Raw genomic sequence first — 24584 nt, 5'->3', positions numbered from 1 at the left:
AAATCTGTGGCCGGGTTTGGTCTTCAGCCTTTTACATAAAACTCTCTTTAAGTTGAGCCTCTACAATTTTGGGGGAGAAGTGGGAAAGCCTTTGAGTGGTTTCAGCACAATTATGTCTAGAAAAAAATTGCACTTGAATGCATGGTCGCTTCTTCAGCGTGCATTTTAAATGGAGATTGGACTTAATTTTATACTCAAATATTTGGGAATGAATGTAGGTAATTTCTACAGATTTTGACCTACAGGTCACCTTGTCAATCGTTCCCATTCTCAAGGGCAAAGATTTACACAAAAGAGACAACTGTATCAGCTATTAGCTATTAACTGTATTAGCTATTAGCCAACTCTATTAGCTATTGCCATGTGTTGCCATGAAAGAACAGACTCCAAACTCAGTGATTTAAATCAACAGTCATCTATTCCTGTGAAACTTTGTGTCAGCTGGCCAGGACAGGGAGTGCGGGGGGCGCAGCCTGCTGATCTGGACTTGGTACCGGTTAAGTGGCTGTGCTCCAAGTTTCTTGTCCAGCTGGGCTTAGCTGGGCTAGCTGTGCTTCCTGAATTCTGGAGTATTTATTCTGGGGCCCCAGCTAAAGGGAAAGCAGTACCCAGGGGGTGCTCCTCTCATGGCAAGTGGCACAGGTGCCAGAGAAAGTTAACGTGCGTGAGGTCGTTTAAGGTCTGTGCCCAGAAATGGCACTCTGCCACCTCTGCTCGCATGTTACTGGCCAAAGTAAGTTGCAAAACCAAGGCCAATGTCAGGGAGCAGGCCAGTGCACTCTGTTTCCTTTAGCAGGAAACACTGCAAAGTTACCTTGGGAAAAGGGGTGGTTTCCGAGTGGTGTGAAGGATCAGGAACCATATTTGCCATCCACCAAATCCACCCCCACGAGTCTCTTGTATTCTCTGGTGCTGATAGAAGCCCATCATCAATTGTCAATCAAGACAAGAACCTTGAAGGTGCCTGTGGTCATAGTCCTTTTAAAGCAAAAAAAATATTTTCATAGAGAGTTCTCTAATGTAGGGCTGGATGCAAAAGATGTTGGTCGGGGAAATCAGAGAGTAGGTTTTTCATTGTTAGCCCTGCTCGCATTTTCATACACCATTGCTTCCACTAGCAATTAAGTATTAATTTTAACAATTGATTTGCAAGGGTAAATAATGTACAGAATAATTTATATGAGCAAGATACCTCTATGCATTTTATAAAGCATAGTTATAAAGTGTCATTACATGTATTAAAATTTTGTTTGTATTTTTAAAAATCATGGTCTCTGAATTTGAACATCAGGAAAGGGGGGGAAAAAGGCTTGAACTTCAAAATAAAAATAATAAATTTAGTTGGTGTTTTAGGTACTGACATTTTCACCCCTTTTCTTCCAGGAGGGAATAATTGTACTGTTGACTGCAAACCTGTTTAGCTTCTTTCACACTAAACCCTCGTCAGATGGTCAATGGCCGTGGGGTTGAGCTGGGTAATACTTCAACCAGCATAGCCTCACATGACTGACCTCTCCTCTCTGCAGATTGATGTTTTGCCGGAAATTGTGGAGGCTGTGGAAGGGAAGGTGGAAGTCTTCCTGGATGGGGGTGTTCGGAAAGGCACTGATGTACTGAAAGCTCTAGCCCTGGGAGCCAAGGCTGTGTTTGTGGGGAGACCAATCATCTGGGGCTTGGCTTCCCAGGTAATTAGAGGACAATGAAATAAACATATAAAACAGAACAACAGTGAGATTAAACACATGAATCAAGTCAAACCGACTTACCCCAGATATCTGTATCTTTTATTTGCTTAGGGAGAGAAAGGTGTTCAAGATGTCCTTGAGATACTAAAGGACGAATTCCGATTGGCCATGGCTCTGAGTGGTAAGACTTGCCGTTCTCATTCCCAACTTTCTTTTCTTCTTATGGGATCCTTGGTGGAGAGCAGTAAACATGAGGGGGAAGAAGATGGAGTTATTTGGGCTGTAATGAAGTTGGAAGTTGGCTCCGTGTTTACACCTCTAGAACAGAGCACTCTCTGGACAAAGGGAGTCCAGATCCAGTAACAGTCGCTTTGCCTCTGTCTTTGACAGTCTTATCAAGGCTGTGTGGGTGAGTGTGAGTACCTGAAGGGCAAACACTATCCACTATTCCTCCTCATCTCACCTGAACAAAAAATCTAACTGGCTAGACAACACCTCCACGAGGGGGTCCAAATGTTACCACTACCTTTTCCTATTAAACCTGTTCCAGGGCTCCTGGGTGGGTCAATCGTTAGGCAACTGCCTTTGGCTCAGGTCATGATCCCATGGTCCTGGGATCAAGCCCCACTTTGGGTTCCCTGCTCAGTGAGAAGCGTGCTTCTCCCTCTCCCACCCTCCCTGCTGGTGTTCCCTGTCTTGCTGTCTCTCTGTCAAATAAATGAATAAAATCTTAAAAAAAAAAAAAAAAAGCCTGTTCCACCTGCAGACCCCCCAGTGGAGACGGTTCATGTTAGTACCATTGTTTCAAAAATCTTGAGTCACTTTTGACTTCTCATTTCCCTCACACCCCCACATTGACGGGAGCTCTACTCACGTTGACAGGAGCTCTATCTGCAAAATGTGATGAGCACCTGACCTCACTCATTGCTGCGATGGTTTCTCTGTCTTTCTTCCCAATCAGAGCCTCTCTCCCATTGAGCATTGCTGGTCTGTGTGTCCACCTTGCCTCCCTCTCCCTCCCAGCCTGTTCTGATCACAGTGGTCAGAATGAACTCTTCAAACATGAATTCAGATCATGCCACCATTCTGATAAGAGCCCTCCAATGGCTCTTGGTTTGTTTACTCACTGTAAATGCCCAAGTCCTCACCATGGCCTACAAGACTTTTATGCGGCTTGAGCTCTGTCACCTCTGTGACCTCAACTCCTACTACTGTCACCCCTGCTTATTCTGCCCAGGCCACATTTTCCTCCCACTCCTCCCTGACTATGGCAGCCATGTTTCAGCCTGAAGGCTTTTGCTCTGGCTATCCCACTGGCTATCCCATCTGTCTGGATGCTCTTCCCCCAGATGTCTACAAGGCCGACATCCTTCACATCTTCACTGAAATCGTATTTTCTCAAAGGGTGCCATCCTGACCACCTTATTTAAAATGGCAATCCATGCCCCACCCACTCCCTCAGCTTCTAGTTTTCTCTCCCTGTGACTGTCATTCTTTTCCCATAGCACCCATCGCCTATACATCGACTATCCTATGATCTACTTTTCAAATTACTTGCATTATATATCCTCTTTTCCTCTGGAGAATATAAGAAGCATGAGGCAGGGATCTTTGTCTGTTGTCTTCAGTGCAGTATTCCCAGCGTTCAGAGCAGCGCCCTGCACACAAATAGTATTTGCTGGAGAAATGAGTAAGAAATAAGCATCATTATTACTAGTGATGCTTTGAATTTAACTCCGAATGGACCTCTCAATGCAGAGAATGCCTTTGAGCCAATTACCCACTTCTGAAGGTAATGAGGGTTTCCTTTTCTATGATCTATTTCACCCAGACGGTACTCGTAGATAGAATTCCTGAGATCAATGGTCTACAGCTACCACGCTGAGCCTGCGTGGACACAGGCACAGGGAGAGAAGAACGCCATTCTGTGAATCCTCACTATGCATTTTAATTTGCTACAGACATATCCTAAAAGAGAGCTTTCAGCCGCTGACTCTCTATTAAATGTGGCAGAAAGAATATACTCTTTGTGTTAATAAAAATATGTGCCAGTCATTTTGTGTTAAGGACTGTTTAGGTAATAAAAGTGGTCTCATGCCACATAAGATTTGGCAAGCTTACCTTAAATCATAAACCTTACATTTGTCAAGTTTTACATTCCTTGGGAAAACGATTACCTGCCTGATTATTATTGCATTCATTTCATATTAAATGTATGCATTATTTTTTCAGGGTGCCAGAATGTGAAAGTCATCGACAAGACATTGGTGAGGAAAAATCCTCTGGCCGTTTCCAAGATCTGACAGTGCACAATATTTTCCCATCTGTATTATTATTATTATTTTTTTTTTGGCATGTATTACTTGACAAAGAGACACTGTGCGGAGAGTGACCACAGTCTGCAATCCCCCACTTCAACACAAAGGGTGTCGTTCTTCTCCAACAAAATAGCAATCCCTTTGAGCTCATTGCTTTTGACTTTTCAATGGGTGTCCTAGGAACCTTTTAGAAAGAAATGGACTTGCATCCTGGAAATATATTAACTGTTAAAAAAGAAAACATTGGAAATGTGTTTAGACAACGTCATCCCCTGGCAGGCTAAAGTGCTGAAAAACAAAAGGTAGCCTTTGGTAAAAGGAGAGGTGGCTACCCCTGAGGTAAAAAGATGATCTCACTTGTTTATTAACCTGCATTGTGTTTAGATATCTTGAAGCAGTGCCCCTCAATGGTGAGTTCAGGTTCAAAAGATTGGACCTGCCTGGAGAAACAGGAGATTCAGATCCCCAACACCGAGGAGCCAGCTCTTGATAGACTTGGGATGGGTTGGTGGAAATTCGTCATTTTCTAGGTACTTTTTAACACCATGACTTACACTACTTCAAATCTACAAAAATGTAGATTTCTGTCCCCATCTTTTGTGTCTGTATCTATCCCCATATTTTATGATACGTATATTACTTCTTAATCAGAAACAAATAAAGCAGTTTTGAGAAGACTGTATCTGTTCCATTTGTAACAATATGAAACTCATCCATTTTAATCTCTGAACTCCAGTCCCTGCTCTATTGCTCATTAATTCTCTTATACCTTCCAGCTCTTCTTTATTCTTTCGCTTTTTTTCCACTTACAGTCATACACAGGGCCAGCTACTGTGATTTGTGAGGATCGTGCCAAATGAAAACGTGGGCCGCTTGTTCAAAAAGCAGGAAAAAGGCCTTTTCTTCCATCCACAGTTTTTCTCTTAACCTGTCATGGTAGATTTTCTTTGGTATCTTTTCTTTGCTATTTAATGTCACGTTTCCTTGGGCATGATGATACTCACAAAGCAAGCAGGTGCTTGACACAGCCCGGTGATACGCCCTGACTCTTCTGTGCCTGCGCGCAGGACCTGCCAAGCGTGGACAGCGGTGCGGTCACTAGCAGGTGGGTGAGCCAAACCAAGGACTCGTTTAGGGGAGGTAGGCAGATGGCAGGAGATGGGACTTTGTGTGATTCTAGGCTTCAAGCTCCTAGCACATGTTTCATCGTCTCTTGGTGTTTACTTATAAAACGCAAACTCAAAGATAAAATTATTAAGAACTTCAACCCAACAACCACAGAGCGTGAAACGCAAGTGGCAGGCCCCCTTCTGAGTGTGGAATTCTGGGAAAACATATTGGCGGTGTGCCCGGGAAGCCCTGGTCACATAACTTTTAAATTTATTCTCCAAACGGGGCATTTGGCAGATTCGACGTGAACTTGGTAGCCAACGTAATTTTGAAATTTATCTATTACCATCTCTCCGGTTGTTCAGCCATGGTGAAATATTAAATGAAACAATTGAAAGAATCACTACCTAAAGATACAATTGTTAGGTTATGTTTTCTTGTTTTATTACAATGTTTTATTTTGCTCAGATCTCTCTCTCCCACATTTTCTCTTTCCCTTCTCTTAAATGCTGTGTCTTCCCTAAATGCTATGATGGACAAAAACACAGTGCTAAAATTAATAATTTAGCCTGATAAAAAAGAATCTTTTAATCTATAAAAAGAAATAGTTACCCTTCAAAGTTTTCCCCAAATGCAAAGAAGGAATATTACTGTAACTGTTTAATGCACTTGTAGTTAATATTAATCAATAAATAGGTATATCACAAGCACCTTTTTGATTCCCCCAACTGACTCAGAAATGCCTTTGCTGTTGGCCAAGGATGTGTACTTTGACTACATCATAGTATGTGGTTGGGTGGTGAAAACAAAAAGTTGATAACTTTCCCAGCAAGTGGACATCCACATATGGTGTTTTAAGTTAACATATATGCAAATTATGTGAAATGGGGATTAGTGCTCTTAATTTGTGAACTGAGCAATTTTATGACCCCCCCCAGAGCCATGCTACCTACTTGAATGTAGATTTTCATTTTTTCTTCAAAATTGTAATGTCACTGAAGCCTCTGTGATGTACATTATTTTCATCATCAGAAAGATAAGAAGCTGTTTTCATTTTTCTTTGAGAATGTCTCTAGTTCAGTTGTAACAATCCTAAAACTAAAACAATCTGATGGCTGAGATAAAGCAATCTGATGGCATGTCAGTTGCACTTCTCTTTCTGAAGATTTGTTACTTGAATTTGATAGACGTTTTTTGAGGGAGCCAATTGGCTTTTCTGTTGCCGAGTTTATGGCAATATACTGGAGAAGGGGTAAAAGGGAATGGATAGTTTAATATAGGCCAACTCTGCTTTTCTGGAATGTTCTTGAATGTGTAGAGTGCTCTAGAGTGGTGTTTCTCAAACTGTCATCTGGTGGACCGGTGAAAACAGTGTCAGACCTCACACCCACAGATTCTGATGCAGCAAGTATGGGGAGGGGCCAGGAATCTGCATTTCTAACCTGCTTCTGGATGGGGCTTATCTGCTTTTCTAGACATCTTACTTTGAGAACCACCCATCTAGTCTAGAGCAAGAAGCATCCAATCAGATTTGCCACCATCACCCAGATCAAGACAGAGAACATTCCCATCACCTCCAAAGTACCCGCTCTACCACAAGTAAACTCTCAATAACTTCCGTCATCACTGATTAGTTTAGACTGTTCATAAGCTTTGCATACACAAAACCATACAGTATGTGCTTTTGTTTTTGGTTTCTTTTGCGCAGTGCATATGAAATCCATTCCTGTTGTTGAGTATATCTGTAGTTAGTTCCATTTATTGCTCTGTAGTAAATCCAGGGTCAAAAATACTACAATTTATGCATCCATTCTCCTCCTGTTCTGTGTTTGGGTTGTTTGCAGTGTTTCTACTAAAAGCCAATCCCCACTGATTTTTCAAAAATATGAGCTCAGTGTTATTTTCTAGTTTTTCAAGAAAAGAGCAAGATACCTGCATTTTTACAGGGAGATTTTAAGCGTTGGTGAAATTTAACATCTCACCGAACACTGTGCAGATCACATTAAACACGGTTGTGGCCCACGTCTGGCCCATGAGCCACAGGTTCTCGACGCCTGTCACGTCTTGTCCTCACAGATGTTTCCCTCATGGCTAAAATCTCTCTAATACCCCTACACAGAGTCATGTCTGAGCACCAGTGGGCGCTTGCCAGCAGAATTCCTCAGCATCTCTGTTGTTTAAGCTTGCGTTCATTCTGCTCCCGGGAAGACTGTGGGTGTGAAGTAAACTTCTTTCTCTTAGCTTCGCTTGGGGAACCCAGGTCTACAGTCTTTTTTTTTTTTTTTTTTAATTTATTTATTTGTTAGAGAGTGAGCGAGCGAGCACGGGCAGACAGAGTGGTAGGCAGAGGCAGAGGGAGAAGCAGGCTCCTCGCCAAGCAAGGAGATTGATGTGGGACTCGATCCCAGGACACTGGGATCATGACCCGAGCCGAAGGCAGCCGCTTAACCAACTGAGCCACCCAGGCATCCCCCAGGTCCACAGTCTTAACAGAATGAATCAAACGGTATCAATGCTTCTTAGCGTGCAGTTTGCAAACTTCATCTGTGTCACTGCTCTGTTATTCATTCATTTATTTATCTTGCCAAAACATTCAAATTTGCGAAACTGCTTCAGAGGGTTGTGGTGGATTAGTATAGCATGAAAGGAAGTTGTGGCTTGTTCTCAAACAGGAAGAAAGACTTTTCATTGTAAAATTCATAATCTATTTACTGCCTGATGGGCTGTATTGCATGTCGGTTGCATAGCAGCAAAACAAAGTTTGTCTGTTTAGGAAAGTCTGAAGGTTTCTTATCACATGAAGATAGAGGATGCTTTCTGAACTTGCATTTGCTTCAACACACACTCTGTCACATGCCAATAACAGAATGACACCACGATGAGAGTTTATTTTAGGTAATATAAATGTTAACCCAAATGATGGAAGGCTATTATTATATATTTATGTGATGGGAAATTTTATCCATCGTAAAAGATGCAATTTCCTGTCTTTATACAAATCTACCTTGAGCAATAGCTATCTTTTTTTTCCTCCCTCGTGTGGTTGCAGTAGGATGGTTGGGGGAAGTAAGAACTGCTTATTTTTATCCAGTCTTCTGTTTGTTTCTCCACTGATATTTTTCTGAATATCATTTTAGATAGCGAGCATGGATTCGCCTGAAAATTTTCCAGGATCTTTGGCAAATCAGGAATTGTGTTACCCTGAATAGTGCCAAAACAAGGGCTGAATTCAAGCAAACAGTAAATTTGATTTTGTTTGTTCATTTGGTTCAGTATCACTGGGGAAGAGATCCTGGCGTAGTTTCCTAGTTGTTTTCCCTGGTTAGATCATCTGTCTTGAAAGCTGGTTTGTTTTCCATTACAGTCAAACTCTTCAGTCTGTTTCTAACAGTGGGTTCTTCTTGTTGATAGAGTCATTTATGGTAATAGGGTTCACATTGTGTGTTACAGCTTCATTATTAACCTCACTAAGTGAAGGTCAAGGCCAACCTGCCCAAAAGCACTGGTTTAGGATCCTGAAGACCAGAGTGACTAGGGGAATGAAACAAACGTTAGGTCCGTCAGATTCTCAGCTGTGAAATGAGGACCTAGCATGGTGAGCTATGTGAGAACACGTCATGGGTTATAAATCAACATTCCAAGTCTTATTAATAATAATTATTATCAGGAGAGACAATATAATGAGTTCTGACATATATTTTGTTTTCATATTATTTATTTTGAAAAATTAACTTTTTTGGTAAAAATCTTTAAGGATTTCAAGCAATTCAACAGAGTAAAAATAAAAATCATCCATTTTACCACATAGTTAGATGAATGTTATTTCAGATATTGCTGTACACATATAATAAAAAGCAGTTGGATAGATAGAAATGGCTTTACTAGAACAGGACTACACAATAAATGTTACATTTAAATAAAATTTCAACTTAATTGTACTTGAATTTAGTAGAAGGGAAAGTGATATTGAGGGAATTCTTTTATGTATACATATTTTTTATTTATTTATTTGACAGAGAGAGAGAGATCACAAGTAGGCAGAGAGGCAGGCAGAGAGAGGGGGGAAGCAGGCTCCCTGCTGAGTGGAGGGCCCGATGCGGGACCCAATCCCAGGACCTTGAGATCATGACGTGAGCCGAAAGCAGAGGCTTAACCCACTGAGCCACCCAGGCGCCCTGAGGGGATTCTTAAAATTAAGGTAAAATGCTTCTTTCAAAAAAATATAGCCTGCTCATCATATTTTTTAAAATTATGAAGAATTTATGGAGTAATATTTTGTTACTGGCATATACCTATTTCAATTGTAGACCATATCAGTTGACTTATTGCTCTAAAAAAATGAAGAAATTAACGTCTTACACCTACTCTCCTCTTCTTTCTCCCCTTCTCTCCCAGTTTTCTTAATATGTCATTACTTTCCTACCATCAAAATAGAAAACATCTTCCTATGTAACAATAATTTCCAAGATTGTTTAGTATTAGTTTTCACTGAAATGGGTTCAATGCTTGCTTACTACAGTCTTCATAGCTTCTTCATTCTCTCGTTCTTGACTTGACTTCACTTCTTGGTTTCCTGGATTTTATTGGTAAATTGTATTTTCAAGAATAGCTTGAGTTTGTTCATGTTCAAAGCTTTGTTGGATGTTTTTACATTTGAATGATGGAGGAGTATAATATTTTGGGGTCACACTTCCTTTTTGCAGACATTTTAGACTTCCGTCTAACAATTTAATATGGAGAAGAGGACACTGGCCTGTGTTCCTCCCTTGCTGTTATCTGCCCCCCCCCAACAAAACAAAACAAAATAAAACAAAACCTGGTGCTTGAAACACTGTTTTTTTGATCTATGAATTCTAATAACTTCAGGTGAGGTGATGCTAGATATCATAGGAGTCACAATTTAGAAACTGAACTATGCCTCACGTGCTGTTTTAATTTTTAATTTAAATATGAAAAAAACAAACTCCATCAATATTAACTCCTAACATAATTTTTTACAACATTGCCCTCTATTCTTCTGTTAGCTCGACTGATAATGTTCTAACAATGACAATATCAGTGGTTATTATAATGTCTGGACATTTGTTCCTTTAAAGCAAAGTTATTTAAAGGTTCTTATTATCTAGTTCACCCCCTATCCCGTGAAGGCTTGGTGATGATGAAATTGTTTTCTATCTATGCTGTTCAATACATTAGCTATTAGCTTACATGTGGCTGGTTGTTGGGCATTTGAAATATACCTAATATTAAGTGTTTCGCTTTATTGGATTTTAATTCATTTTTTTATTAAAGATTTTTATTTATTTATTTGACAGACAGAGATCACAAGTAGGCAGAGAGGCAGGCAGAGAGAGGGGGAAGCAGGTTCCTTGCTGAGCAGAGAGCCCGATGCGGGGCTCGATCCCAAGACCCTGGGATTATGACCCACGCCGAAAGCAGAGACTTTAACCCACTGAGCCACCCAGGCGCCCCATGTTTTGTTTTTCTTATTAATCTTTTCAGTTGTGGTTTATGGGAAGATTCCAAGACTTCTGTTTAAAGTCTGGAGTGTATGGCCCAACCCAGCCACTGTGTGAACAGTTTTTGAGAAAATAACCTCAAATGTTAATTTTCATACTTCAGGTGGAAAAGTAATATCACTAATCAATAAGATGCAATAATGAACAGTGATACATTTTTAAACTGTAAGAAAACGATATATGGGCAAGCTCTTATAAAAATAACCGTAGTAAGAATATATACCTTGTAGTGTAATGACTGACATCTTGGAAATCTGAAAAGAATGAGCAAATTTTGTTAGACACAGTGAAATATGTCCTCTGGAGTAGAAAAAAATCCTGTATCCTAAAGAGCCGACTGGCACCAATAAGGAGTCTTTCTCTAAGCATATTTGGCATCTTCTTGATCCAGGAGCACAAGTTACTTTGCCATATGAATAAGTAACATTGCCCAAGTCAAGAACACACTTTTGGTTCTGATTTTCCTTTACTGTTGTTGATATCATGTTATCTGGTTTTAATATTTGAGCAAACCTCTTGGATTTTTTAAAAAGATAGGTTTGCCCTATCCAAGAATATGTTTTTGGTTTCAATATGAGTACCATTATAACCCTGCTGTCTATTTTAAATATTAGTAAGCAATATTACTTAAATTTTTGAGAATTTCTGAGTAATAATAATTTAATATAGTATGTGGCATAATGTGAACATCCCTGTTTTAAGTAGTGATATTTTTAAATGTACTAAAAAAGCAGTCAGGAAGAAACTCTTAAAATATTCTTCAATAATCTGACTGAATAAGGTTAACATTCATTATTTCCAATACTCTCAAACACACACACACACACACACACACACTACAACAACCTGACAAACCAACAAGAATATCTGAGGATTGAGACATTAGAAAAAGTATTAACCTACCCAAAAACTGAAGAAGTAAATTTTTTTTTTAAGATTTTATTTATTTATTTGACAGAGATCACAAGTAGGCAGAGAGGCAGGCAGAGAGAGAGATTGGAGGAAGCAGGCTCCCTGCCGAGCAGAGAGCCCGATGTGGGGCTCGATCCCAGGACCTGGGATCATGATCTGAGCCGAAGGCAGAGGCTTTATCCCACTGAGCCACTCAGGCGCCCCGGAAGAAGGAAAGTTTTAACTTATGCAGTTATTAAGTATCCATGATGATGGCAGGGCAGTGTATAAGAAAGCCAGAATCTGTAAATTTGAAAATGTAGTCTTTGGATCAGCTGGTGGTTTTGTCTGTGCAACTGCATAAACAATTTGCCTACTTTCCACTAAATTGACCAGATGCTTTGTTGTCATGTAAACATGATCTAAATGAAATCCACAGATTTCCCCCCAAACCTCATTTTAGCTAAATGTTTCTTGGCTAATCTTATTCCAGGTCTGTGAACAATTTACCAAGAATGATTTGATTGGCTTTCAATTCTTTTGCCATCTCTTGTCCATCCTTTATTGGGCAAGCAAATGATGGAGAAAATGATGCAAGTTAGTAACACATAAAACATAGAAAGAAAGGTCTTTGGAAAGCAGGACATTCCTCACAATAGTTGGCTCTTTCACAGGAAGGGCATGATTAAAAGGGCATGGGAGGTTCATGCCCAAACTGCCTTCACAATTGAGATGCCTACTTTCAGGAGCTTAGGAATGAGAATCTCTCCTCTAAATATCCTCTCTGTAGCACTCCTACTTCCAAAAGGCTTCAGAGGCTTTGGGTAAGTAAAAAAGTAGCAACATATATTTTTTAATTGAAAATTGTATATGATGTGTTAATTAAGATGATCTAGTCTCTAGTAGTTCTCATAAATGTTCACATTCTTATTGCTTATCCAAACCTTCCCGATGATGAAGGTTCACATGGTCCTCCACTATTTTTCATCTTGCCCAATCGCGGGGAATGAGAAATGATGGAGCTGCGAAGAATAACAAGATTAAGACTCTCATTGTACAAGAATTCAACTCTCCATTCCATTTCAGCTCATTTTATGCACTGCTGACACTTCTGAGTTTCTGACTCTCATTCAGAAATAAAGCATGCATCGGGTTATCTCCATGGTCCAATCCAATGTAAGAGCCAACGTGATTTCCAGTCTAGAAAATTCATTGTATTTTTGCTTCCAGCCAACTAAGCATTAAGAATGAAACTGAAGGACAGCCGGATAGGTCGGTTGGTTAAACCTCTGACTCTTGATTTCGGCTCAGGTCATGATCTTGGGGTGGTAAGTGGAGCCCCAGGATGGGCGCCACACTCAGCAGGGAGTCTGTTTGAGAGTCTCTCCCTCTCACTCTGTCTTCCCTTCTCTAAAATAAATAAATAAATAAATGAATCTTAAAGAAAAAAATGAAACAGAAATATAGGACTTTGTTAGAAAATGCTCATAATCAGACCTTTGCGCTATTGAAGCAGTTCCGTAAAGTGAATAATTACATTTGTCACTGGCTATCACATAATAACATATTAGTCATTAAGCTATGTTATTTCAAGAAATTTTTTAACCAGCTTTATGCGGAAGGTGCAAAGAAGTAGGAGGGTGTAATTTTGTGCACATGACCTTTAATTTCCTAGAGGCCCCTAGATGCCATCAGATATTTCTCTGAGTGTCGAGATCATGTCACAATAAATACTGGAGTAAGGGATGCCGTCCAGATCTCTGGGCTCCTGACAGAGACCTCGTTCTGTTACGGCACACTGCTGTCGGCACTGCTCTTTGGTACTTTGAATATTCATCTCTGATAGGGAAGAGTTCTATGACTGCCAACTGCCATACTTATTAACCCTTTAGTATAGCAGACATGTAATGTCAAGAACAATAGAGTCTCCCTCAAATGTGTTCTCTGTATTCATGTAGTACTGCTTCCAGTTCTGGCCACACTGAGTACATTCATTTGTCATCTCTACAAGGTAAAGTTGGTAAAGATGTCTGGATATCAAGTCCTGCTTACAGAAGGTACCACAGTCTTGTGATTGACATGTGATAATCTATACTTTCTTACATACTGTTAAGTAAATATATGGGTAAACCTATACCATGTTGTCCTTAGAACAAAACAAACACCAGTAAGGAAAAATCATGAAGAAATAGTGCTAGAAGCTCGATTTCCATATCCATGAAGGCAGAGAATCTGTCTGTCTTGTTTTTGGTAGTATTACCAGCACATTACCTGAAAAAACATAGTTATTCAATAGATGTGTGTTAAATTAATTGATGAACAGTTATTCGAGATATAACAGACCTTTTTTTTTTTTTAGAACCAACTCAGACATTTTGTGTTTGGCATCAGAGACAGCAAATACTTAGTGCATTCCATTTAGAAATTTTAAAATACAATATGTAATTGAAAATTCTAAGAACACTGATTTTACACGTGAGTCTTATGATCATGAATAGCTATTGTGAAACTGTTTGATTTTCAAGACAGAAATTAAAAAGGGGATATTATACTACTAAGAAGCATAATTTTTCAAGGATAGATTTCATAATTTCACATTTTTATTATATTTTATAATAAATTTAACTACCAAACTGAATTTGAGAAATTGATGAAATGTCACAAAGTCATAGAATTTCAGAGCTGCTTGGAATATGTCAGGTCATGTGGCCAAGAGTTTCATGCATTCAGTGAACAAGTCAGATGACCCACTCTCTGAATAATGGGTCTATAGCCACACAAGTTAGGTGATGTGAGTGTGTTATGTCTCTTCATGCAATAGTTAGACCCTAAAAAGTGGTGAGTAATTAATATTTGTTTAGTCCTTCTGAGAAAGTTTATTTTTATTTAAGCATCCTAAAAAATATCCCATTGAAATTTTATAACTCATGACACTTTATTGGAAAAAGCAAAACACTTTTGAGTGAGGTCAAGCAAAAGGAGTCTTTTTTTTTTTTTTTAATTTTACTAAGTCATAGGAAGTGTTAAAGCACCAAGCCACAGGAAAAACATGAGTGCAGTTGGGCCTTGGGAGACTTGGGTTCAGAAATTTAAAAGCAACAAGTATTTGTTTTGCTTTTTTTTTTTTTTTTCATTTCTGTTCTCTCAGAATGTTGGCATTATTGCTTTCTCACTGCAGACAGTCAACTTCTACTTGAGGGGTCATATGGCTACTGGTAGTTCACTAGAGTCCCCTCTCCCGGCTCTGCCACTGAGAAGAATTCATACTCTTGTTCCAGCTCCAACTCAAGATTATCTGAGAGCAGAATGCTAATCAGATCACCTGTGCATTCTTAGTGCAATCCAACGTGGTCAGAGAAAAGGTACAGTGGGAACATAGTGCCACAGTGAATCCCAAGTATTATAGTATAGAGAAGAGGGAAAAAAGGGGTACTGCTCTTTTCAGAGTAGGGAAGTTTAATTGGGAACAAAACAACAGGTGTTCCTTGTAGAGATGACAAATGCTTTTTTCTTTTTTTGGACAAATGCTTTCTTTAAGCATAAGTATATCCCATGCAACATTTAAGAAATACTTATCTCAAAGGTTATTTGTTTGTTTGTTTGTTTGTTTTACCTCATATTCAATTTCAACTGGCATTTTTCCCCCCTGTCATCATATGTGTCCTAAATTTGTGGGCCTCTTGACAAATTAGCAGTATTTTCTGGTCATACTTTCATAAACAAAAGAAACCAGAAACATACATGTTCTTTGACCTTAATCTTATGATGACATTTGAAGGGTACACAGTCACTTGGCAACTGTAATTCGATACTGGTCAAGGATTGCTTCGATTCCCACTGTGAGCCGTGGATTACTTTGCTTGACCATGCATCAGTGATCCAGAACCATACTGCCAGTTTAAGACCACAGAATGCTTGGTGGAAGCTTAACACGTTATTCTGAAGCCAGAGTGTTCATTCTTGCTCATTTAATTTCTTGACTGCTTTATTGTTGAAGTGGATAAATTAATCATATAAATTTAAAGTTGAGTCTGTGTTTTTAAGACACATTTGCCTATTGATGCATCTCAAGTCTCATGTTAAAGAAATCTAGTTACTTTGGTTAAACAAGGTATTTTCCATAAACACATTGTGTATGTCTACAACTAACATAATAAAGAACTATAATTCTGTGGAACTCAGGGTAAGAAAAGCTAAAATTATAACACTTTCATCTTTAATGTAGAAAACTGACCCAGAGGATTGTAACTCATCCAGGGTCAGTCAACTAATAGTAGTCCAGAGCTAGAGATAATTAATAAAGTTTTAATAACAAAATAAAGTATAATGGTAAGAAAGTTAAAAAACTTGTTGAATGCAAATCTCTGTCAGAATACTCCTCTTCAGTTTCAACAGCACCTATGAACTTCAGGTAATTTTTACTTTAAAAAATTAACAAACTTTGAAATGGTATAATTTTATTTTCCACATCACAATGCTGAAGGAGCTGCATGAAGCATGAGAGAGACCCTGGTTCTTCAAGATCACCAGATAGTAAAAGGGCATAGGAGACAACATAGAAGTCAGCTGGTATCATGGAGCCAAAACCAATGTGTTGAAGTTGTCACTCTATCTAACATCTGTGGACACTGACCCTATGAAAATAGTCCAAGGCACCTTTGTATGCTGTTCATTATCTTGATCCTCCTATCATGAGCTAAGCATACGTCAGGATAGAGAACCAACTGTTGGATAGCTAGTATACATCAAGTAGTCTTCCAGAAGAAAGGGAAATAATCTAATTTTCTGCTTTTCTTAAAATAGTACTGGCCCTACGTGCAGCCAGAACACATAGTTGTTTATGTGACAATCCCTTAGAAATAATTAAAGTCATCAAGGGGAAGACAAAAGGAAGATGACATCTCCCAAAGCACCCTCAGGAGGACACAGGATGAGTAAGGTATAGCATTAAATCTCCCAATAGAAAAGCAACTCACTATGCAGAGAACAGAAGTGGAGACTGTAGCTAAGTAGAGAGAATTGGCTAGAAGATGCCATGCGTAGGGCGATCACATGCTCCAGTTTGTACACAACAATCCCAGTTTTACACTCACCCTCCCACTGTAAATACCCCATTCACTCTCAGAATCTCCTAGTCTGGACCATAAATTACATGGGCCACTTTGATGGAACAATATAAACTGTGCTATGATATACTGCAACAGATCTGAAGCTCTCTTGTACTGTTGAAAATTTTAGCTGCATGCCTGAACAGATGAGGTATTGGTGGGAAAAATGCAGTGTTGGGGCACCCGAGTGGCTCAGTGGGCTAAGCCTCTGCCTTTGGCTCAGGTTACGATCTAGGGTCCTGGGATCGAGCCCGGCGTTGGGCTCTCTGCTCAGCAGGGAGCCTGCTTCCCCCTCTCTCTCTGCTTGCCTCTCTGTCTACTTGTGATTTCTGTCTGTCAAATAAATAAATACATAAATCTTAAAAAAAAATGTAGTGTTTTTGGAGAAGCCAGAGGGATGAAAGAAAGGTTAGAACCTACGAAGTGGTCTTTAACAAGTAAAAGTTCCCTTACAAACAAAGAAAAATAAACAAATCAAAACATTTGCTTGCTTGTGGCCAAGATCAAAACATAGAAGCACTTGTATGCAAGATTTCATGTGCCACTGTTGAATCATGTTAGTTTCTTCTCTGATACCATAACAGTAATGAGTATTTAGTTGGAATTCTTTTTGACATTGTCATCTGATGTGCTTTGAAAAAAAGATTTTCATAGAGAAAGATAGACATCTAATTCCCTTCTCTGCTACTTCAAGGTCAGAATGCTCAGTATGGAGAATAGATGAGAGGGAGAGGCTTTCCTGCCTGTTCTAACTCATCTGGCTTCCCAAATGTCTCTGGACATGTGTGACCATCTATCATTCCTGTCTACAGTCTAGTTTTTCCTGCAGAAGGTCATTGCCTTTGATTCCCTCCAAAAGCTCTTCATCAAGTCTTACTCTGGTAAGGGCTGGAGCCAGGGGGAATACAGTTGAGCATTTGCCTCTGGCTCCCTTTCTGGCCCTGGCAAGGCTAGACTCCCAGGATAAAGGCAGAAACAGGAATCCAGCCCTGAGTATCTCTTCCAGTCACATTCTCGCCAGGCTCGGATTTGGTCCTTATTTGAACACCTGAGACCCTGCTCTTCAGCTCCACAGTGTAGTAGTTTAAACAATTATTTCCACTGTCAGGTGCGGGTAAGATGCCTGAACCCAGAAAAATATAGAATAATGATTATAGAAGATTTAGGTCTGCAATAGTTATTTGAAATTCAGAAATACAGAACATTCCCAAGAGAATTCTTCCACGTATGGCCCTTGGAGTGACACTTGTTAAAAATGATGCTCATGAAAAAAAAAATGATCCTCATGTTCTAGAATGACCCAGATAATGCATACACTTAGGTAACATTTCTGTAGCGACAAGGACAGACCAAATGTTGGCTGCTGAATAAATCACACAGATGAGCAGTCAAAAAAAGAATGTTGTACATGGACAACATTTAACTTCTATCTACAAAAACACATTTTATTTATATCTATGACCCACAGGGGGTTGGTTCATCAATTGTCTATTTGCTACCATTGTCTCTTGTATCTGTTTACAACTCACCTTCTACTTAGGTTTGACTTGAGTGAGGGAACCTGGAAGACTTAAAAAAAAAAAAAATCCAGATTCTGAAGTGCTGATTTGTGGGAAATCTGAATGATAGGAAGACCAGCTCCATTCCAGGCTGTGTGACAGGCACAATTTTCACGTTTTTATGTCTCAACGTCAAGGACCTATTTAAAATTCTTTAATTCACAAGTGTTTCCCAACGTTTCTCTCCAACACCTGCCCAGGTGACTAATAAAGCACCAGAAACAGATCAAAGCTGTGGTTATTTTCCCTGTTCGTCATACAATAAATGCCTCAGGTATCTGTCTGGCATTTAATATAAAAAGGAAACCTGCAGCCATCGTAACCATTGATATATGCTACCAATATGTTGAGCTACTAACACATTTGCCTGTTATGTCAAGGCATCTGAAAGTTTAAGGCTTGGCACAGGAATGTTTTTCTTTTTCTTCTTCTATAATCCCAGGGTAAACATTAAGCAGACAGCATTTCTGCTTTGAGCATTAAAGAGAAAAAAAAAAAAAAAGACTGAATTTGAAAAGCCTACTAGTACACTTTGGGGATTTTGGAAAGTGTCGTTTGGCTGGGAGCTGAGTGGAGAAGCTTCCATTCTGTAGATGGGATAGGAGGGGGGCCGCCTGGCCTCATTCATAACTTCACAGCTACTGCAAATATCAGCTGATGAATATTTATGTTATCCCTGGCTGAGACCCGAAAGACAAACAGGGGAAAAAAAAACGAAAGTTAGGAAAAGGTCGTCTGAACTCTGTGGGATTTTTTACCAACACTTTCCATGCGCGAGCAGTAGCCCTGAATGAAGTCATTCTGTCCAGGGGCCCTGCACAGGAAAACAGAGGCTGTTCATTAGTGCCCCGCACTTTGTTTGAACCTTGTACATTCATAGGGTCCTGAAAGGGAAACCCTTTTCCTTAAATCAAACACACAGCTACCTTATTATTAGGTGGGTTTTTTTTTTTTTTTTCTTAAATTGTTGCAAATTGCTCTTCATCGTCTGGTAACTTCAGTGGTTCAAAGAGAGAGCAAATCCGTGAAGGAGAGCCTTTAAGTATGTGTATTTTAAAAAAAAAAAAAGACAGTTCCAGGCCAGGTTAAAATTTTATTTGTTACAGTTTCGGAAGAATATCTGTAGGTATATATAAATGGTATCATCTACTAGGATCTACCAGTATCGTCCCCGAGAAAATTGTTTTCTTTCCGTCCCTCCTTTTTTTTAATGTACTAGAGATTTTATTTTTATTTCAGGGAATAGTACTGCTTGAGTTCCACTGTATAAGAAGTAATCAAATCTTCATCGCCTGGGGTTTATTATTTAAATTCTGTATTTCTCCTTTTAACTATTTCTTTGCCCATCAAAGCCACCTTTCTCCATTGCTGCTGTTTCTACATCTTCACCACCTACAAACGTTGACCCAAGGAAACAAGAAAAGGAGACAGAAAGAGGAAACTCACCAAGAAGAGAGAATTTCTTTACTTGCTGTTATCTCTATTATCAGTTTCTGTTCAGGAGAGGAAGCTCAAAAATTTGGCTAAGAGGAGATTTGTAGCTGCCTTGCAGATTTCAATGGCAGACACATCCTGTGATTTTCTGACACTCACAGAAAGGCAGGTTTCTTCAGGGGGGGATATCCAGAAGTATTTCACTGAGATGAGGATGGGATGCAAGTGATTTTTAAAGAAAGTGCTTCCAGAAGACATGGTGAGGTGAGGGGAAAAAAGACATAATAGGAAAGATGTCAGATAAGGGAAATTCCTGGGTCTTGCAAGAAACTCTAGAACCTAATTATGTCTGAATGTTTGTCCCAACTTGAGGCAAGGGAACTGGGTTTTCCTACTCCTGCACTAATCAGGTATTGGCTAAGGACCGCCCACTAGTGGTTTTGGGACTGCATTGGGTGACCAACGGTCTCAATTAGCCTGGGACTTTCTTGCTTTGGGCAACAAAATGCTTGTGTCTTGGGAAACACTTCAGTCTCAAGCAAACTGGGCTGGTTGGTCACCCTTGAAGGATGTACATTCACAGGCACTTCTGGCTCTCTGGGTGGCAAAATGGCTCTAGAAATCCAAGGTCAACCTTCTAAAGGAAGTCACAGGGTTCACGCCATGTGAAACAAGGCCCACTGCAGCTCGTGGCTGAGCCCACGCTCAGGGCACAGGGAACTCAAGGGCCTTTGTCTGTGTCTCCTAGGGCAGTCACTTCCAAGAACCAGTGCTCAAAGCAACAACTGGGGATAGGTAGAGATTATTTTAGATGTGGGATTGAAGGCAGGAACTTCAACAAAGGTATTTATTTCATCATCCACATAAAGTTCTTTGTTGTGTGAGACTTGAGAGCCACGGAAGGTAGGTTCAGCCCTAGTGAAGACTTTCAAGCAGATTTATGAAGAGAGTATTAATGCATGCACACAACTGGATACCAGCCCATGAGTTGGAAATTCACAGAGTGGACTTGAACAAAGTATCTGTAGATATCCTATGGGGAGGGCATAATAAGCAACTGTTCTCCACCAATGACTCCATTTTAATGTGCTGCTTTCCATGATGCTCCCCATGTTAACTCTGAGGATACATCACATATGTCAGAAGACATCACAGACAGGAGGTATGTTTCCTCTAGCACTCCCCGAGACTGGTGGAACCCTATACCTCTTTCGATTTAACTTGTAGGAGTTAACAATAACTGCCCAAAGTGAAGTGAAAAATCTGCAAAATTGACCTCTTCTCTTGTATTCTTTTCTGAGGTTATAAACATAAAAGGGACCTTTGTTTTTCTTGTGTTCCTCTTGGTGAATAAAAATTAAAAAGTGAGTGAGAAATTGGTCAATTTACTCACCGGAGCAGGTATAGTTGGTAAATGGTGTGTGTTTTTAACTCCATGTGTTGGCAGTGACAACCGCCTCATGTTTCACACTTGCTTCTTGTGTTATTTTTCTCAGCTTTTTGAAACCCTTGCGGAACAGGCCCACCCAGAGGATTTATTATAGGAGTGCTTCCTTCTGCCTGAAGCAATGCATTATCCACATGAAAGGACGTTTCAGACAACCCACTTTGTATCACTGTTTAGGGGAAACAGGGACTCCAAGAAGTGGTTTCCAGTTACATAGCTATGTAACTATCTGGCAGAATATTATAGGGTCATAGGAGCAGGCAAAAAAACAACAACAAAAAAGAATGGGCATCCACCTTTGTTCGCTGAGAAAACAATGGAGGTGCCGGCTTCTTGCTAATTCTCAAAGGCTTTCTAAATGTCAGCCAGGTTGCTGTTTGGTCATGAGTTTGAAAGTATCAGGGCCCCCCTTCAAAAATCTTACTTTAGCCTATTTATTGCCTGCTTACCATCACAACTGTCAGAATGCCCTCCGTAATGTGGGGAGAACGAGACCTTAAACAAGGAGGAGGGGACATTTAAAACATCGACAACAAAATACTACATGTAGGAAAAAAAAATAAGGGGGTGCTATTTCTGAGTTACTTATGATGTATATCTTGAAAGGGCAAAGACTGATGGTTGAGGATGGACAAATTCACTAAAATTGAGAACCATAAAAGTATGAGTAAGCTTTTGAAGCAATAGAGAAGTGAATTTATGGCATGTTAAAGGAATAATATTTATTGAAACTCTATCTTAAAAATGGTACGGATCAAAAAATATGGCTAGGTTTGTGACATTTTAGCCTTCATTTCATTATAGGTTTTGAGGTTTGAGGGAGAGCTGACCTAAGCATTTAAGCCACTGGTTAAGTAATTTTATGTGTAGCTTCAGACTTTTATATGACTGATGAGAACAGTTACCCAACTGCATAACAGAAATGAGAATTCTGGGTCATGGCACAATGTGGGAACTAGGTAAAGATTTGTTAAATGAATGAATGGTTTTTCTATGAACGATAAACTTTTTATGCAAAGAAATAGCAAGATTAAATGTGCACAACATTTCTGTTGGCAGGAAATTCATGAAAAGTAAGAAGTTACTATCAATTTCGAAAATGACATCTATCAGAAATCAGCCTGACTAGACTACACCTCCAAGAGCCTGTCATTTCAGAACTAGACAACTTTCTATGGGAGACTAGTTGTCTAGCAGAAATCAGTATCATGACAAAATATATTCCCTAAATAAGATAAATTAATTATATTATTCGGGGATAGAATTTTCTCCAGATTAGATTTCCTCCCTCTGTTCCCACTTTGTGTCAGTTGGATTACTTCAGTTAGATACCTACAAATCAGTTAAACAAAGATCTGAATTTTTTACTTTTTAAAAGATTCATTCATTTATTTGATAAAGAGAACATGCGAGTGGCAGGGAGCATTGGGGGGAGGGGCAGAGGGAGAGGGAGAGAGAGTCTTTTTTTTTTCTTCTTTTTTTCAAAGATTTTATTTATTTATTTGACAGAGAGAGAGGTCACAAGTAGGCAGAGAGGCAAGCAGAGAGAGCGAGGGAAGCAGGCTCCCCGCTGAGCAGAGAGCCTGATGCGGGGCTCGATCCCAGAACCCTGAGACCATGACCTGAGCGAAAGGCAGAGGCTTAACCCACTGAGCCACCCAGGTGCCCCAGAGAGGGAGAGAGAGTCTTAAGCAGACTCCACATTCAGCACAGAGCCTAATGCAGGGCTCAATCTCATGACCTTGAGATCATGACCTAAGGGGAAGCAAAGAGTCGGATGCTTAATGCAGTGTTCCACCCAGACATCCCAAGATTTGAATTTTTCAAGTTTTACTGAGTCTTCATATCTTGTAAGCTCTTTTCCCCGGCATGTGGAAAAGCTTTAATTACATGATTATGTAAAGCTGCAGACTTCTAAGCTTTTTGGGTTTGTATATATCTTCTCTTACTGCCCACACCCCCCAGTCAAACAGGTCCGTAGGCAACAGAGGGGTTAAAGCCCATACTCTCATTTTTTTCCCCCCTTACAAACCATGCCCCCCTGGTTTGGAGCCTCCATTGAGAAATTGGCCTTTCCTCCTTTGTATTCCTAGAGACACCCATCACAACTCAGATCATATTGTTCAGTCTTTTCCAACTTTATTGTCTCTATCCTCCCTAAAATGGTTCAGTGTCCTTTGTCTTTCTGTTTGCCACTCTATCCTAAGTTTGTTTTCAGCACCGCAACATACGTAACAGGCACACAAGAAATAATTGCTAAATAAAATATGTATAGCCCAAGATTCATAACAGTGGACGAAGGAGCTGAAGAGAAGCAATGATCAAACCACTGATGAAGTGAATGTTATTGTGGCAAACTGGCCTTTGAAGCTGGGAGTTTGAACAGGTTTTTCCTTTCCCTTCCCCTTTGGTTGACCCTTATATCAGGCATCATAAATCCAACACAGTAGGTATTCTTCCATAAGTGGCAACCTTTGTAGTTCTTCTGTTTGTGGCTGAGAAGTCACCTGGGTGACTTGTATGACTCCAGAAAGGCAGATAACAGTGTAGTTTGGGGCTTGAAAAGAAAGGCAGATCATTCAGCACTGTGCGTTCATTCATTTGTATCATGTAAGCCACCAGAAAGAATTTCTTTCTTTTTTTCTTCTTCTTCTCCTCCTCCCCCTCCCCCTCCCCCTCCCCCCCCTCCTCCTCCTCCTCCTCCTCCTCCTCCTCCTCCTCCTTCTTCTTCTTCTTCTTCTCCTCCTCCTCCTCCTCCTCTTTCTTCTTCTTCTTCTTCTTCTTCTTCTTCTTCTTCTTTTTTTTCTTCTTCTTCTTCTTCTCCTTCTCCTCCTCCTTCTTCTTCTTCTTCTTCTTCTTCTTCTTCTTCTTCTTCTTCTTCTTCTTCTTCTTCTTCTTCTTCTCCTTCTCCTCCTCCTCCTCCTCCTCCTCCTCCTCCTCCTCCTCCTCCTCCTCCTCCTCCTCCTCCTCCTCCTCCTCCTCCTTCTTCCTTCTTCCTTCTTCCTTCTTCCTTCTTCCTTCTTTCTTCTTTCTTCTTTCTTCTTTGCCAGAAAGAGTTTCTGAAGTCATTTCATACAGATAAATGTTTAGGCTCAGATTGTACTCAAGGATTTCATTAACTGACAGTACAATCCACTAGATAATAAATTTTGATCATTAAAATGTGGATGATGTAACTGTTCATATGAGACCCCAAACTAACTAATTCAGATTCTGTTATTTTTAAGGTAGGATATCTTAGGAGGCAGGATGAGTTTTTGTTGAGCAAGTGCTTTCTTTTAAGAAATTCATTGGTTTGTTTAAACAAATAATGTGCAAGGGTAGAAAATACTTTTAGTCCCATCTTCTTTTCAACATAAGTTATATATTGAACTATAGGTTAATTACTTTTTACATTTTTTATCAGGGTGTAGTTTACATAAAATCTATTCTTTCAATTGTTCATTCCAGGAGTTTTGACAAATGCATACAATCTTGTCATCACAACCTTAATTAAGATAGAGAACAGTTTAC

At 39.8% G+C, this 24584-nt stretch overlaps 1 protein-coding gene across 1 annotated transcript in view; it reads left to right on the top strand.

Moving 5' to 3' along the window:
• The window catches only part of HAO1 (hydroxyacid oxidase 1), a 50468-nt gene extending 45783 nt beyond the window's left edge, over positions 1-4685 (top strand). Inside the window, exons 6-8 of the mRNA XM_080813703.1 lie at positions 1527-1685; positions 1797-1866; positions 3918-4685. Of these exons, the coding sequence (XP_080669829.1) occupies positions 1527-1685; positions 1797-1866; positions 3918-3988 (300 nt within the window). The 3' untranslated portion in view covers positions 3989-4685. The remainder of the gene's footprint in view (positions 1-1526; positions 1686-1796; positions 1867-3917) is intronic.
• The last annotated feature ends 19899 nt before the right edge of the window (positions 4686-24584 follow it).

This window comes from Martes martes, assembly GCF_963455335.1.
Source record: "Martes martes genome assembly, chromosome: 9".
Taxonomy (NCBI): domain Eukaryota; kingdom Metazoa; phylum Chordata; class Mammalia; order Carnivora; family Mustelidae; genus Martes; species Martes martes.
This window is presented reverse-complemented; position numbering and strand designations above follow the sequence as displayed.